At 43.1% G+C, this 17,982-nt stretch overlaps 1 protein-coding gene across 16 annotated transcripts in view; it reads left to right on the top strand.

Moving 5' to 3' along the window:
• The window catches only part of LPP (LIM domain containing preferred translocation partner in lipoma), a 370,626-nt gene that overhangs the window by 238,513 nt on the left and 114,131 nt on the right, over positions 1–17,982 (top strand). For all 16 annotated transcript variants that reach the window (XM_059855503.1, XM_059855515.1, XM_059855514.1 and 13 more), the window contains one exon: positions 2,118–2,792. In XM_059855503.1, the coding sequence (XP_059711486.1) occupies positions 2,118–2,792 (675 nt within the window). The remainder of the gene's footprint in view (positions 1–2,117; positions 2,793–17,982) is intronic.

The following is a 17,982-nucleotide window of genomic DNA, read 5'->3' as shown; positions in this document are numbered from 1 at the left end:
AGGTGTTTTGGAAGTAGAAGAATCAGGCAGTATTAATGGAGGGCTACAGACCCTTAACCTGTCTTCTGCCCTTGCAGTTCAACTGAGACATGCTTCAGCTCTTCCTTGCTCTCAGTTTGAAAATCTCTTCAGTCTGTCTATGTGCTGCCTTGTCATGGATCTGTTAGCAAGGTCAGGGTGTGAATACATTGAGGTGTTTTTCCTCCAGCAGAAGTTTGCTGCCTTATTATTCCCCACTACTGAATACACACCTTTCACGCCTCTCAGAACAGACTGATGCTCTTATTTGCCTGGGTTTTTTTGCTGATTTATAGTGTTTCCTTGTGGGAGGTTTGCCCTGAAGGTGTGATTGCAGGACTAAGGTCTTTACCAGTGTATCAGCAAAAAAGTATTTGCACATCACCAGTGAAGAGCTGTCAGTTGGGTGGTGGAGCTTCCTTATCCCTTGGGTAGACTTGCTTGTTGGCACTAGAAACTGAGTGGCTTGCACTTACCTTTTTTTTTCTTTGTGTGAGGTGGTTACCAAATGTTGGAGGACACAGCCACCCTGTACAGAGGATGAGTTTGGAAGTCTTGGAGGCTCAAGGTGGCTGAAGTTCCCCCAACCCCCCCGGGTGGTTTGGCAGCAATTAATTGCCGCCACCTGCTGACCAGGCACAGGATTTCTCTGGCCCCAGTGCAGCCTGTGCATGTCCCCAAGAGTCCTCACCATGCCCTCTCCAGCAAGAGGGTGGTGGAGCAGTAGGTGGAGGTCAGGGTGCCTGCATAAACAGGAACACCTGGGGACAAATACAAGGTTGGTCTTTTAAAGGTGTCACATGCCTTAGAGTGCACATAAGCATGGGTAAAGGCTGAGCTGGTCTGCCTTTGGGCTGCTGTGAACTTGTAGATTATCAAGCAGATCATGGATGAGATCAAGCCTGGTACAGGAAGTTTGAATGAGATGTATATATAACCTCATATAACTATGGTGTTAAGTGCTGTCAAACTGCATGTCTTCTTCACTTTAATGCATTTATCCGTAGAAGGCATAAAAATCAGGTACTCTTTTAGAATAAAGGAAAATAGATAAACAAGAAAATTTACCTAATCCTAAACTCTAGAAATTCAAGTTTACTCTTCTCTGATGTAGTGAAAAGACATAAAGAGTGTTGGTCAGTGTTCTTCAGAAGCTTTCACATTGTTAGCTCTTTAACAAAGATGTCTTTTCACTCTGGTGTTTTTGAACATTTAAATGTGAGGTAAGCCAGACAAACAAGTAGACTAGACTGAAGGATGTATGATGCCTGTTAGACAGCGTCACTGCAACAAAGCTTCATTCTGTGGCCAAATTGCAGGAAGTGGCAGCATTTGCTGTGATCCTCTTCCCTGGCTGCCCCAGCATTGCTGTGCCTGGGGCACTGGTGCAGGGTTACATGGCTGCCATGCTAGGAGCTGACTTTTGAAGCTCTTGGAAATCCTGACCCACTTTCTGCCCTTTAATGAAGCATGTGTAGCATTTAACTTTTCTGGGGTCACCCCAGGTGTTCAACCAGTATAGCCAGGGTAGGGACACCACAGTGACTTGCTTTGATCGGAGGTCATTCTTACAGCCTGGGACCTGCTTGCAGGCTATCTCAATCTGCTGCCTCCTGCACAGTTAAAAGAGCTCCTGTATTGGGGCAGAACCCTACAAGTGCTCAAGGGACCCAAGGAATTTTATGTCTCCATAGAGACTACAATCTCATTTTCTCTCTTTTACAAAACAGACTCATTTTCACAGGAATGCATGGGGTTTTCCCTAATTATCCTCTGGCAAGTCTCCCTTTTCTTCTTGCGTGTATAATTTTTTAATTTGTTTGTTTACTTGGAGGTGGAGGAGAAGCCTCCAAGGAGAAATGAAATGCCATGCACGGCAGTTCTGCTCTGCTGCTGCGGTGCTGTCCCTGTTCTGTCAGGGCAGGGGAAGGTTGCTATAACCATTCTATAACGTGTGGCCGTAGGTTATTCTTGCTTTCCTAAGCAGTTTGAGTTGCTGCACAGTTGTTTCGTTAAGCCCCCATTTCCACCCTCATTGCTCGACCCAGTGCCCAAGTGGCTCCTTCTGCTGACCCTGTGTCTCTCTCCTTGCTCTCCAGGGCTCTGGGACCTCAAGCAGCTCTGCTGCCACCACCCCATCTGTGTCCACTCCTGTCACTGGCCACAAGCGGATGATCATCCCCAACCAGCCTCCCCTCACTGCCACCAAGAAGTCCACTGCCAAGGGCCCGGGGCAGCCAGCGCCTATCCCGGTCACTCCCGTTGGCACCCTGAAGCCGCAGCCGGTGCCGGCCTCCTACGCCACGGCCTCCACGCCGAGCCGCCCGGCCTTCAATGTGCAGGTGAGGACGGCGCAGCCCAGCCCGCATTACCAGCCGCCCAGCCCGCAGCCCGGGCACTACGGCAGCCTGGGGCCCGGCCAGGCCTACGCCGCCGCGCCGTCCCGCCAGCCTGCCGCCCCTCAGTACGGAGCACCACAGCCCCAGGGGCCCGGCTATGGCTACGGCCCTCCGCCCGGCCGGCCCGCCGAGCCCGCCTACGGGTATGCGCCCCCTCAGGGCCGCTACCAGGACCCCTTCTACGGGGGCTACGGCGGCAGGAACGGCTCCGAGGCGCCCTACGTGCCGCAGAGCTCCTGGAAGGCCGAGCCGGCGTATCCTGCGAGTAATGCCATGGGCCAGGCTCCCCCTGGGCTCTACCAGCCACCGGGCACGAAGAAGACCTACATCACTGACCCAGTGCTGGCCCCGCAGCCGACCGCCCTGCAGCAGAAGGTAAGAGATGCCAGTGGTCACTGACATTCCTGGGAGAGCCACATGGCTGAACGTGGCCTGGGACGCTCCCTGAAAGGTGGTGGGGTGGGGGTTAAGGTGGTGGTATCAGAGGTGTGGGGCAGCTCTCCGTACATATGGCTTCTTTAAAGCTGGAAATAGGGAGCTCTCATCTGCTTTGAAAAGAGCCTCTGCAGGGGCTTAGAAAAACTGTCAGCCTCAAGTAGTAAGATGGTGTCACATGTGGAAGCATGGTGTCATCCCACAGGAGGGAGGGAGGCTTTGTCCCTGTGACATGCTGTTGCCCAAGGAGCTCCCTGGCCATGCCTCTGTAAGGCATCACTCAGCAGGAAGCTTTTCTTCTGGACACTTCCAAGATGAAGTGAGAGACTGGGTGTGAGCTGCTTCATGTACTTTTGGACATCCCTGGTCAACAATTAATCCTCCCGTCCTTAGGCAGACGGGAGGTACACGAGAGGCTGATTTTGATTGTGGTTTAGAGTGATTGCGGAGGTTGTCCTCTGGTGTGTCGCTGTTCAAAGATCACTTATCACTGAAACCACATGGAAATGAGTTCCCACAGAGCTCGGCTCTGGTTTTGCTCTCCGATGTTGGTATACCATGTGGCCCCCATCCACTTCAACAAGTGCCTGGACCTTGTAAAGTGAAGTCAGTTTGAAATAGAAAGTTAAAGTGGATCTGCCTGGTTTCTCTGCCCAAGCTGATCCTGCCTGACTTTTGTCACTTCTGCGCATGGCCATCTCTGATGTGGCTCTGGGTGATGTTTTAGCTTTATGGGGTCCTCATTGTGTATGACGAGCTGAGGTTCCGCAAATGGTCAGGTAGGGAAGCAATGATGGTGTTGCTGCCCAGGCCCACCTTGGCACGTCTGAGCACATCCGTGCTCTTGAGTTTGTGGGTGCTCGCAGGGAAAGGAGAAAAAGCTTCTGATACGTAACAGAAAGCCTGTTCGTTGTCATTTCCTTCTCTAACAGCACACAGGTGGTCTTCCCTAAATTCCAGGTTTCCTGACAGTGGGAACTTTAAAAGGCAAAGATGTTTCTCAAGGCAGTTTAGAGAGGGCAAGAAATTACAGGAGTCCTTGAAATATTATCTACAAGTAGCTAGGAAACTGCTTTTTCTCTTTTCTTCCCCTTCCTTGTCAAGAACCTTTGAAGCAGGGAGAGAAGCAATAAACTCTCAACTCTGCAGGTACTTGGTATAGAGCTTAGATTGAAAAGCAGTGAAAGACAAAATTTGCACATAGCTTTAACTGGTGTAAATGGTTGTGGTTCCAGTGGAGTCACTGAGAAAATGCTGAGGTATAGCAGATCAATATTTAGACTTTTATAGATACAAGTAGGCTTATATATATAAAAAAATTTAAAAACTGTAGTTCAGTCTGCATCTCTATGGAAACACAAATCATCTCAAACCACAAACAGCACAAGCCTGGTAGTCTCATTTGCATTACAAAGCTGGAGGGACAATTTAATTTAGCTCAAGTTGGGGGTTTCATGTATGCCTATATATATTTGTATATACATGTCGGTGTGTGTGCACGTGGCATTTGCAAATACATAGGCAGAAATACTTCATAAGTATCTCTATAAAAATAATTTCATTTCTTCTGCAGAACAGACTATCATCTGTTTGATGATAACCCCCTGCAGAAACTTTCTTTCTCTACCAACCTGCTAAATAGCTGTTTTCTTACCTGTTTCACTTCTGAGCTTACAAATCTTCCATACCGCATTGGTGGCAGGCTTTGCCTTTAAAGCGCTGTTGTCCAGCCTTACCACATGCTGTTCTCTTCCTTTGCGTAATAACTCATTCATAAAATCGACTTCGGGAATTATTTTATTTAAAAGGGAAAAAAAAAAGCTTTGTCAGAGTCATATATCTGTTAGGAAGAATTGTCACTGTAATTTGATTTGGCTAGCATGTAAATTTTAACAACTTTTCCAGCACACACACACATGATTTTGCATTTGGTTGTGTTTTGTCTTTTCAAGGTTGATTTGAGACCTTTCAGTTAAAGAAACAGAAGGGGTAAGAAGCATTAATACATATCACATAAAATGTAAGATGACCTTTAGGAATTTTTCTTCTTGTGAGGGAATGGTTTTAAAATATCAGACAATTTCTAAATGTATTCAGAAAAGTGCATGCCTAATCTTGAACACAGTTTGTGTGCAAATTATTAAGGATGTTGTAGCAAATCCATCTCAGATTAAAAGTTTATGGTCCTTAATTCTAACATATACCATGATCCATCACTGTGAGAGGAAAACTTTTTCATTACATTTGTTTCATGTTTTTAAAGGGTAAAAAAACGTTTATATTTGGCATTCTGGCTAGGAAGAGGTTCATGACATTGTGGCTCTGTGTTTTTTGCTGTGTACTAATCATGTTGAAGTCGCTGCTGATCCAAAATAAATCTGGTTTGGTATGGGAACAGCAAATAATCTGTACTGATTCTTAAAGCCTACTGAAAACAATGAGTTTTTCTCAGACACAATTCCATGTTGCATTCTGTCCTTGGGCCAGTTATCGGGTGAGAGTCATGCATGTGAAGCCTCTGGGCATTTTAGTCTTTAATGCAGCACCCTGTCTAGCATTAGTGCCCAAGTCCTAGTTAGGAAATGATCTGGTGGAGTGCATGTCCTCATTTAAACCTTCATGTGCTTCAACAGCCAAAAAAACCTCAGGAGCTTTCTCTTCTGGATGGTGGGTGCTGGGGACTTCTGTAGGAACAGCAGCAGAGTTCTCATTACACCATTTGGCTCCTCTTATGCTCTTGCTGTGTCTGCTCAGACCAAGTCAAAATGTCTTAACTCTCTCTTAACTTCTCCTCTCCCAAAGGGCAGAGGGCACAAGGCCAGGGTGGCTCATTAGGTACACTCATTTCTGGCACCAACATGTCCATTGTAGACATATGACAAAACCAGTTTCTGATGTACAGTATTCTCAGGACTTTGCCTATGGCCAAAGCAGGATTGGTAAACTCCCACCACTGACCAGCTCATCTATATCAAATGTTTCTGTGCTGGACTGGTTAAGACACTGAAAACCCTTGTTGAGTTCTCATATCTCCAAATAGTTTTAGGTCTTTTCACTGGTTTTGGCCATGTTTGAGTATTTTTGAGACACTATCATATGTCCCAACGAAATTTGTGGACCTTTTAGGGTCCTCATATATCTCCTGGTGTATTTGAGGGGTGGCTCTGGGAGATCTGTTCTTTCTTTCTAGATCCTAGCTATTCTCCTAATTCTAATCATAGGCTTTGGGAAGCACATTCCTTCCTAAAGGGACCTTTCATGTTTTCAACATCTAGACTAGGTACCACTGAAGCCATTTGAGACAGCTTTGTGGCTGTGGTCCAAAATGGTGGAAATCGTAACAAAAACATTTATCTCTTGAGAGCAATTTAACAATTTGGTGAGGACAGAAGTGTCTTGTAGCTCTGATTTAGTACAGCATCCAAATCCACATTTCATTGCTGCAGATTTTCTGGGAGGAGAAAGGGAGCAGTGTCCCTTTGGTAACTGTGTCTGTTCTCCCTGACATGGCACAAGTGCCCAAGTTTCTTAACCTGCTCAGCCACGGGTTGCAGTATCCCCGTTCACACCTGTGCAGGCTTCAGTGCATGTGGAGCATGGCCTCCTCTTCAGACAGCCCTTCAGTTTTGAACACCTTTCCAGGTGAGCACCATGAAAAGTGGGGAGACAACTGTAAGCCAGGAGGATTTAATGAGGCAGCTCATGCTTGTGGCTTAGGTGGTGGTGGCTGCTTGTGACTAGCAGACCTCAGCCGCCGCATGGTTTCCGCACTGCTGGAGGTGATATTTTTGCTGCCTGCTGCAGCCAGCCCTGACATGGTCTCGTGCAGCCTGCAGTGCCCAAAAGGGACTGTAATGGCTCGCTGTTTTCTCATTTTACACAGCTTTTGTCAGTTTTTCCACTGATTTAATACCTGTGATGGAGACATTCGCTTGGAAGTTTCATCTTTGCCTCAAACATCTGTTCACCAGTGCCCTTCGCTATGACTGATGCACTTCTCTTGCACTGGTTTAATAATTTTTACAGTCTGCCATCTCTCACATGAAGGAGATACCTCCGGCACTTGCGTTTGAACTGAGACTAATTCTCTTGCTGTTTGCTGTTAATTTAGCGACTAGAAACTTTTCTTTCTCTGCAGATGAATAAAAGCAGTCTGCCAGATTCCCTCCTGCTGTCACAGGGCTATATTCCTTCCTAGTGTTGCTTTTGACTTGTGGAGAAAGGCAGGCAGCTTGCTTTGCATTGCTTGCCTCCCCCAAAGTGTCTTCTCACCCAAAATTTTAAGCTTTCACCTAAGCGTCTTCACCAAAGTCATGTATCAAAAATTTTCAATGGATGGAATTTGGAGTCAGACAGAAAAATGATGATTGAAGTTGGTTTTCTGTCTGTGTGGGACAGTGGTTCCCCGCAGTTTTAATATGCTCAAATAAAGCAAACCAAAGTAAAATTTAAAAGGGTGATTTAAAATATTCTACTTCATTTAATGAATTAAAAAAGACTGAAAGCCAATGTAAAATGAAATAGAATGTGAAATTCTGAAATTCAGAGTTGAATCTGTGAGTTCAGTGTGACATTTCAAAATTTCCAGACGAATATGCAGTTCCTTTCTACCCTGAGAATAGCAACAAATGTCAAAATGTTGACATTCTTCACAAAACAGTAATTCAGAGTTCTAACCAGCACTAGCTGTATATCAGCTGCTGACTCTGTCATTGCTTCTGGGTGGATTAAATTAAATACTGTTGCTTCTGTTAAAATGAGGAGGAGGGGAAAGAAGGTAGTAGTGTCTTACAATAAGATGAGAAGCTCAGGACTTGTGGTACTGTGGCATTGAGAATGATGTTTTCCTCTTCAAGTTGTTATAAATCTCTGCATGAAAATTGTTGTGGGTTTTTTCAGGTGAATAGGTGCTGGCAAGAGATGCGAAGAGGTGTTTTCAGAATGGTGTCCTTATCCTGACTGCAGGAATATGACACAGTCTGGTTTATATCCTAGACTTTTGAAAGAACCCAGTTCTTGGCTCAGAATGTGTTTAACATGTTCATTTGAGAACTTTACTCTTTGTTCTTTGTATTATATTTTTATTATTTAAGCACTCTATATACTTGCAGGAACCAGCTGATGACAGAGCAATTAATCAGTTTTTTCTCCTAGGTATCATATATTTGAATTGTTTTCCTGAAATAGTGAAACAAAGAGTTGCCAAACAATTACCTTGAAGTTAAGGATAACAGGGAGCCTGCAGTTACAGGAGTAAGTCAGGTCAGGATATACTGAAAAAACAACTTAAATTTACAGCTTCAGGATGCAGCTTTTGTAGCTTTAGCCTTTAGTCAGCCACAATGGGTTAGAAATATAAGAGGAATAATTGAGAAAGAGGCTTTTGGCATAATACCTGGATGTTCTTTTTTGCTCCTTCTTAAAATAAGCTGAGGACAATGCCTCCACACATGATAAGGCATGGGGCAACCTTGAAGTTAATCAAGGGCTCTGCTTCTGTGCTGGTTAACTCTTGATAACCAAGTGTCTACCTTGAGAGATCCTGCCAGAATGTGTTACAGGCTAACATAAGAATTTTGGGTCTGAGGTCATAAGATGCAGTGAGTCTGTACTTAAATTGCATCAGACAGGGAGGCTGGCTGGTTTCCAGGCAGTGGGGCTTGCCTGAGCCTTTGGGCTGCCTGAGCACGGGTCCCTAAGGGGCAGCCTGCACTGTAGCATGATATGACAAGGGTGGTTGGCCTTGCTACTGGTTTACAGCTTTCAGTACAGAAAGCAGCACCCATAAAAGTGAGTGCCACTTAATTTGCAGGCAGACTCTGGCTATTGAGTGTGATGGTGCTGCTGATTACTGGAGGAGCTGGTTCCTACCATTTAAAAATACACTCGAGTCCAGCCACGTTGTAATTCTTTTAAAGCCAAAGCACCAGAGCGTGTGAGGAAGCTGTTCTTCTGTCAGATAACCCCTGTGTCATTGTCAAGTTTCTTGCAATGAAGCCAGAACCTGAATGGGTAAAGAAATTTGTCCAAGGTTAAGCCCCAATTGATTAGGAGAGTAGGGCAGAACAAGGAGACATGGAACATCTTGGTATTGTTTGGTGGATCTTCTGTTTGAGGTGAAAGGGTCTCTGGGTCTCTGTTGGTGTCAAACTCTTTGGGCTTATGACCTGATGGTAATGCCAGTGTTAAAAGTCACTCTGCTCACAACACAGTGACAGCATAGATGATGCTTTGGGTGATGTCCTATTTTGGCCATGTCATTTGGAGTGGATCTTCCTATATTTGGGTGGTTTTCCCACTGACATCTGTGAACCATATTTACAGTCTTAATGCAGTTTTATACAGATAAAATAGTAATGGTTTGTTACTGAAGCACCACTTTGTGTTGGGGGCTGTGTACATTTCAAAAGATTAATCATTTTTCTCTGGATAGGGATGGTTATGCATAGATAGGCTCTTGAGCCTAGTACTTGAATGAGCAGGCAAGTTAGACAACTGTCATGGTGCACAGTGAGCAGTGCCAGCCATGAAGATACCACCAAAAATAGATATTCAGTTGTAAAGATTACAAATTAGTCTATAATGTCGGCTGATATAATATTTGTTTCATCCAAGAATAATGGTATGAAGCAGTTGCTAATATATGGTTACATTTCATGATCATAAATGTTCTGGTGTTAAACTAACTTTGGCCTCCACATAATGGGCTTCCTGTTAAAATTTACCTCTGAATAACTATAAAGAAACATGATATAGTAAATTTAATAGCAGCCTTTGGGGGAAAAAAAAGTTTTAAAAAAAAGATACTTCCTATCAGAGGCTGAAAGAACTCCTGCAAGGCAAACAGAATCTGCAATTACACTGACAGTTTTGTTCTTAAATGAAAGTAATAATGAATTATAAAGCTGTAAAATTGTTTTCACAACAATATTTTGTTTTTATAACTTATACTATTTCACTTAGTAGCTGCCTGGCTCCACAGCAAGTTACATAACATGGTATTATGAGTATGATGCCTCAACTTTTTGTCTAGGGAATTAATTTAAGGCTCTAAACTTTCCAGTCACATTTTCTTCTTTGTTCCAGATGCAATGCATTCTCTTTGCTGGAAGAAATATCAGATGAACTACGTCTTGCTTGTAGCAGAGTAATATTCATGCGTCTCTTTACCCACACTAATAGGGCAGTGACTTAGTTTCACATGGCTCCTCAAAATAGTCCAGATTGAAATGGGCCACCTAAAGTCAGCTACACAAAACAAATTGGAAGGGTGAAGCTGCTGTGTGTTAGCTGATCAATGTAGCATTAGCAAGTATTTTCCAGAGTGTGGCTTAGCATAGACAGATGAATTATTCTTCAGTATCACTCGTCCTCCCAATTAAATATTTTTCTAAACAAACAAGCAAAATTTCCTCAAATGAGTCAACTGTAAATTAACCTGACTTATTAGGATTAGTTTAATGATCAATAAAATGGAACCACACCTGAGCAATAATATACAGCAGATTAGCTATCATAATTTTCATCCTATTATTGCCTAGTTAGACTCTAATTTACCAACAATGAAGAATCTTTTTTTCAGGATTTTCCTCCAGGTTTGTTCATTAAGCTAATCACTTTCTTTCTGTTGTTGCTGCAGTGAAAACTCATGCCTTTCCCATTGAGAAAAATGGCCTAAGTGGACAGGGAAGCTCCTGTTGTGTGTGTCACTGGTGGATTCCTTCTAGGCTGTCACCAGGAAGCCTGGAGGGTTTTATTTTACAGTCCAACTCAGCCAATAGAAAAAATCTCTGTGAGAAAGTATCCTGCAACATTTATATTCTTGTAGACCTCTGTTTCGTGTGTATCTCAGAGACTCAAAGATTCAGGTGGCAATTGAGTTTTCCTGATCTGATGATCAGCATCAGAAAGTTGCCCTGCATCTCCTTGTCCAGCTTGTGCTAGAAGGCTGCTTTTCTGTTCCTTGCTGCATCAAAATCCTTCCCCGTTCCTATTATGCAATACTTACTTGTAACCTATCTTTCCACAGACTGCATCCCAAAAACGTGCTTTAGAAACGCGTCAATTCTTGCACGACCTCATTTGAATACTTCAGTTAAAACTCTCTCCTGAACCCATTTTCCCAACTGCATTTCCCATCATCTAGATTTTTCACAACTTTTACGTGTTTCTACATCACTTTCCCTCAGGGTTCTTGTCCTCTAAGGCATAGGCTTAAAATTAGGCCTTTTGCTGCTGTAGAATTTCCAAATCACTGAGCAAGTGGTGGATGAGTCTTTCTAGTAGATTTTTCAATACAGAGAAGTAATGCAGTCGTACTGCAGGCAAGGATGGCCTTGTAGGTACCAGAGGGTGTTGGGATTGTACATTATTGTGTTTGTTTCTTCATAACGTTGCTCACCAATAAATATGTTCAAATATAGTTTTCAAATCTGAATTCAGATTCCCACCCACCTTGCTGTACCATTTCACCATCAGGTCACCTTCTACTGAATAAATACAGAGCAGCAATTAAAACCATATGTGTAATTAAAAGAAATTCATCAAAAATTTGAACAGCATGAAGATAAGAAAGGTAGAGGGATAAAGACAACTGGAAGCTCAGTTCTGTGTGACCTGCTTTTGAATAAACAACATTATATTCCACAGTCAATTATCCAAAAAGTACAATGTGTTCTGTTGCCAAAAAAAGGTTGTCAGATAGAAGTGGTTAGTCAAAAGGACACATGCACTGGAGTGAACATTAGTCTATTGTACTCGGTGTAATATTATACAAACAGAGCTGGCTTGTTACTGGCTTTTCTCTTTTTTTTTAGAATTTTTGACTACAGATGTGATTATGCAGCTTTTTAATATTACTTCATGAGCATCTAATTGCAGGCTTCAGCAAGAGGTGCAGACCTTGCTAGGGAAATCAAATAAGGTATGCTCTGTGCAGCCCAATAATAAGGCTTCCAATACAAAAGTGGAAAAACAAGTCATTAGTTACAACCATCGAACGGAGGTCTAATGGGAGCCACAGGATAAACATTCCATTTTATTATGTCTTCGTTATATGTTTTGCAAGAATCCGTGGTTATAAATTAAAATTGCTTTTTGCAGCAGTGGCTGTAAAAAAGTTCAAAATCTGTGAATGTACCTATTATTTTTATTTATATCACAGCAGGCTGCTAGCAAAATTAACTTGCTTTCCCCCTCCTATTTGTTACTTAAAAGATGGAAAAAGCACACAAATGCATGTCTGCAGGCAGCACTCAAAAATGCCCCCCTGGCTTTTTTGTTTTAAAATCAAGATGGCGTCAATTTAAAGTGGGAGATAAAAGAGGGAAGGAAACCCAAACATCTCAGATAAAATTAACTTCTTCACCATTACACAAGTTGGTAGGCCTGGTGTTTGTTTAGAAATTTAAATTAATGCTAGTGAAAGCATCCAGATTGTACTTTGACAGATGAGACAGGGATTTGCTTGAGACCATGTCGCTGACATAGCAGAAGAATTTGCAGGGCTCTTCTCCAATTGAACTGGCAATTGTGGAGACCCTGATTACCAGCAAAAAAAGCAGTATTAGGACAGGATTTTCCAATGCTGTCTTCTGCCTTCTGAGCTGCTGTGTGAGGGAATGTGTGCAACCTCTGACTTTGCCCCAGACTCTCTCTTGAACCTTCCAGCAAAACAATTAATTTTTTTGTTTCTTAATACAGCATTTGGAAGTTGCTGCCCCAAGGTAACAGCCAGAGCAAGAGATCTGTGGAATGGAAATTTGTGGTGGTTGGAAACATCTGTTTCTCCTTTTAGAAAGGATACAGACATGCAGTCGTAAACCTGCATCACCCTCGTCAACCCTTCTGCTTCCATTTAGGAGTTAATTATTAACTGAGGCACCATAGGCAACTTCTCCTCTCAAGGAAAGAGGCTATACTGGGCAGCAGATCTGTGGCTTTCAGTGTGAAAATCCAAAGCATTGGCAAATTACTTCTGAGCTGTACTTCCTCTGATCTAGGAAAGCCTTTTGTCAGAAGCTTAAATTCATTACATGGAGCCTGCAGGTCCAAGGGGGAAAAATAACTGTATGCAAATGAAAAAAGGCAAAAACCCCACTGCTGCAGAGACCTTTTTACTCTTTCACATTAGCATTCCTGTGGGCCATTGAGGAAGCAAGCTAAGGTGGTCTCACTTGGGCTGGGAATTCCTGCTGTAGGCAGGGTTGAGGTTTGTAGTCATCTTTCTCCAAGGACTGGTCAGGAAGAGCCTACAGGCAGGGGCCATAGCACTTCTCTAGGATGGATCAGATTAAAAATTATACATGTTCCTAAGTCTCCATGGTGCTGCTCTTGCTGCTCCCTGATTATCACCATTATAATTCTGCTAGTGATGCTTAGTAATTGTTCTAAATAATAGATAATGCCAAGAATTCAATACCATGGAACCTAATTGTTTTTCTGTCATTGGGAAATTGAAAATCCCTGTGTTTAGAGATGAGGAACCTGTTTTAAAGTAAAAACCTGGATTTTTGAATGCAAGACGAGTTCCTGCAAGCTTTGCCTCCCACTGTGCTGCCAGTTGCTGAGAAATTATTTCCCAATTTAGATGTTGGACAGTGACTCAATATGCCCTGGAAATACTATCATTCTAGCAATTTTCTCATGTGGTAGCTCAGCTTAATCTTGGAGAAATGGGTAGTTATGAGTCCAGACACTATAACGTTGGACTTGGGTTCTAAAAATAAATGTTTGGTTAACTTTTAGTTGTCAACAATTTTCTGCTGCCACACATGCCACACATGTTAGAAAATGGAATAAAAGGCCTCATGAGATTCCAGGCACACTCTGTGGTCAACAGAAGTATCTGCAGAAGATTAAGTATGTTGGTAATACAGATGAATGCGGTGGCCACTCTTGCCGTATGGCATGTGCACCCTGATGTTTAGAACCTTGAGAGCAGAAGAGTTAACTGTTCAGTAAGAAGAATGGCTGAGCAATTGTGTGTCTAGATAGACCTTACCAGCATGCCTGATTTCTCAAATGACTCCTTACTGGCTTTAGACTTGGTGGTTTAACCTTTTTCCTTCTTCGTTTCCTCTCTAATACAGGTATAATGTTTACCTTCTGTATCACAGTGGGGGTTTCAAGACTTGATTGTCTGCAAATTAGTTTTAAAGTCTATAAATGCAAAGTAGTGTTCCTATTTTCTGTGTGAAAGGCAGTGAAAATCATGTGCAGAGCCTCTCACAGCAGGCACAGTGGTTATTTGAAATGAAGGATATTTCTGTACCTTTGTATGTAAATGAAAGAAAGATCTCTCCTAAATCTGTGGCTATTAACAACAGTTAACTTTTAGCATTTATGTAGTGTTTTATATTGTGAGAGCTCTCTTATGAATCTTAACTAAATTCTTTACAAAGCTTCTGAAAAGCTTATTGCAATATTCTGCTGTTATGGTCATTTCCCCAAACTCTCAGAGGGAGAAAGTAACTCAGCCAGGCTCATATGGATAGCAGCCCCATGGCTTTCTCCTCCCTTGGTGACAGACAGAAAGCAAGGACCTGTTCCAGGCAGATTAGAAAGGTTCCCTCAGAGATGGAGAATGAACTATTTAATCAAGTCATACAGTTTTATGAATAAGTCAACATTCAGAGGGTGAGGTATATACATTCCTTGAGGAGCAGTGCAGAGCTGTGACCTTGTCTGGATCTAGGGGCTTTGGTGGGATTTAGGATAAATGTGTCCCACTCTCCCATCTGCTGAGTGTGTGCTTAGAGCAGAAATATGCAGTGCCTCACTGTGGCTTAAGTCCCTGTTTTATTTTGTTGCCAAGCACGAGGAAAGGCCAGTGAGATCAGGCACGACTACTGACATCCTCAGCTTTCCTTTTACTGAAGCATCTGCATGTTTTATGGGGAACCAGATGCAAAGAATGTGGGAAATGAGGAAGAGGATAGATGTTGTTGCCCAGTGTTCAGGATTGTTCAACCAGTTTCCTTTGGTCTTCAGTCTGGGATGGTTCATCAGACATTTGGTGGCCATGTTATGCCCCATTTGGTTTTAGAAGGCTTTAAAACAAACTAGTTTATGGAAGGAGCTGTGTTGCAGCTGGAGTCAGGCTATCTCTGTACAGTAATTCCAGCTGTTGCTAGAATGAGATGAGAAACCAGGAATGGAAACAAGCAGACATCCAAAAAAGCCACAGCAGATACGACACCTCGCATATGAAGCACATACACAGAATTTGTATAGTATAACATTTTAGCAGTGAGTTTGGTCTATCCTATGAAGGCTCTTGAGTTGTAATGTACAAGTTTTCATTTTGCAGTGTGTATATTGGACCAGAGTGATATCACTATGGCAGTATTGACTTTGGAGCAACTCTGTTGATTTAGTAACAGCTGTGAGTATAATATCTGAGGCTAACATAGTATTGTCATCTGAGGTTCTCAAGCAACAGCTAGGAGACCGAGTAAATTGTAGAGTAGCCCTTTCTGTTCTTGTATTTCCTGCCTCCCTAAAACAATTACACATTGAACCTGTTCCTGGTACAACAGTGACTTTTTGGTTAGCTCTAGGGGAATCAACACCTTATCCCTGCTTGTTACCAGCCATAACATTTTTCAAAACTTTCTTTTGTGAGACATTGTTTCTAAGCAAACAGAGATTTTACTTCACATGTAGGAAGATATCCCTGTGTGAGTTCATGTAAAGAAGAAGGAAGAGGAGTGCTTTAACAGAACAGCTCAAGTAAATAACACCCTGCAGTGGAAGCTCATCCATTTCTGGGGAGGTTTTCTGTAGCATTCAGAGTGGGCTGAGAGTGATTGGGGCTGTTTCTGAACAGACACCACCAGTGATGTGAACCTCATCAGAAAGGACTGTTGGCAGTGTAGGTAGAGAGCAAAGGTAGATATCGGGAGGGGTTGGTTGTGAACATGCATCCTCACAGATATGAAGCAGAAATAAGTTGAAAACTTGGGCCCTTTTTACAAATATACATTTCTTCCTAAGCTTTCTATACAAGCCCCTTACTCCTGATTTTTCCCAGAAGAATTTCTCTGAATCTCACATCCTATTTTTCTTGTACAGAGTTTTTTCCTGCTTCTCTTACTCTGCACAAGAGGCAGCTGTTCACTCCTTCTCAGTGATGAATATATACAAGGGTCAGTATACAGGGTCCAGAGCATTGTGATGGCAGTGAGCAAGGCAGCTACTCTGAGCTTTTGCTGATGAGAGTTTATTTCTCATGGTTTCATATCTGCCTCAGCTCTTCTGCAGATGCCTTTCTTCCCCAACACTGATTTTTCACTTGAATTGCAGGGGACTGCAGTTCCTCAGCCAAGGTGTGTGGCTTTCCTCAGACCTGTGTGATTGCCACTGGGTAGATCTAGACTGGCAGAAGCTCAAGAGATTTGAGTGCTGGGAAAACCATGAGGACTCAAATTGTGGGACTGCAGGAATGAATACAAAAATCTATTGGACAAAAAGAAGCAACTTGGCAATTGCTGACATAATGTTTAGTTGGAGGTTTGTTGTGGGCTTTTAACACCCAGATACATGCACATGTGTATAGACAAATATCAGCTGGGTAATAACACTTCTAGGATTCTACCCATGTCCTCATGATAAGTGTTGGCTCATCATCCATGATTTCTGCTCTTTTTTGCCTCCTAATCATGAAGTTTAAAGTACTAACACTGAGGACTGACTGCTACGGCCTTCAGCTGAATATGTGCAATAAATTGTTTTTAACCAAAACATTATATTTGAGTGGCGTAATGTCAGCCTTTAGCACTAAGAATTCACCAGCTTGGTTTGACAGCTTGGATCCTGTATTACCTTCCTTTTCCCTGGGGGTTATTGTAGATGAGGCATTTCACACTGGTTTCCTCCATCAACCAGCTTGTCCCAGGCATGAACAATTCAGGTGGTTCATTCTCCTTTCATACGGGATCACTAAATCTTCCCCTTGGGAAGAAGCCTGGACATTACTGTGTGCAAGCAGTGAAGGACTATAAGAGTGCCTCTGAACAGGCAGCTGCTCATCATGCAGATGCAGAAAACAAACCTTGTTTGGGTTAATTAACATGCCAAGTCCTAAGAGAAAGTGGTGTTAAAGTGGGGGAAGTGAACCCAGAGGTTTTGACACGCAGTGGTCTGTGCTTCCCCTGAAAAGGGGAAGTTGTAATGGCACCTGTAAGGTTTGCGGGGTTTTTTGTGTGAGGCCATCCAAACCACCGAATCCAAATTTCAGTGAGTTTCTCAGTTTTCCTTTGTTCCTGCTTCACTGGGCTCTCAGAGAATCTCTCAGGGAAAGGGCCATGTCTGTGTGTCCTCCTGGGAGCTGCTGGGCACCACTGGTAAGCCGAGGAGCTGAAGTCCTAATGCCTTTCAAGTGATGCTTCAGAATGACATTGCCTCTCTGGCTGGGATGCCCAGGCACAGGGCAGTGAGCAGAGCAAATAGGGTGGGTTGGAGTGAGTGTGTTTGTTCAGCAGAGTGCAGCTGCCTTGTCTGCCTGTTTCAGAGCACAAGGGAGAGGGGACAGCCAGCGGTCACGAGCCGCCTTTAGTAAAACATTATCTCAATTAATCCTTTGGTTGTGTTGTTTATTAAGGGACAGCACTGCCCACACAGCATGTAAGTTTATCCCCTACCTTGTCTTAGTCAAAAGGCTAGGGCAGCCTGACAGTGCAGCAAGCCCAAAATTCCTCCTGTGGATGACACTGAAAGAGCAAACCTCAAGAAAAGCTTTCACTGTAGCTCAAGGCATAGGCAGTCCTGCTTGTTTCATCTCTCCCTGCTTTCCCTCTCTTGCCACCACAACACACATTAGTACTTGCTGATTCACAAATGCACATATTCCCTCTACCTCTACATCTCTCTCTTGCATCATCTAACAAACAAGGAGCTTGTACAATTGTCGGACTTCTGGTGAAAGCACTGAGCACCTTGCAGAGCTGACCTTCAGCATTTTCCTTGTTGCAGCATGAACAGGTTTTAACTTAAAAGTGACAGGTCAAGACCAGGGCCAGACTAACATTGTGTTTGATGTTCTGTTGCTCCAGCAGTATTTGTCTTGGTTATATTGTTGTAGTACTAATGAATTCCAGAAGTTCATTGCTATTTCTTTTCCTGTGTCTTC

The sequence above is a fragment of the Haemorhous mexicanus genome, chromosome 10 (genome assembly GCF_027477595.1).
Source record: "Haemorhous mexicanus isolate bHaeMex1 chromosome 10, bHaeMex1.pri, whole genome shotgun sequence".
Classification (NCBI taxonomy): domain Eukaryota; kingdom Metazoa; phylum Chordata; class Aves; order Passeriformes; family Fringillidae; genus Haemorhous; species Haemorhous mexicanus.
This window is presented reverse-complemented; position numbering and strand designations above follow the sequence as displayed.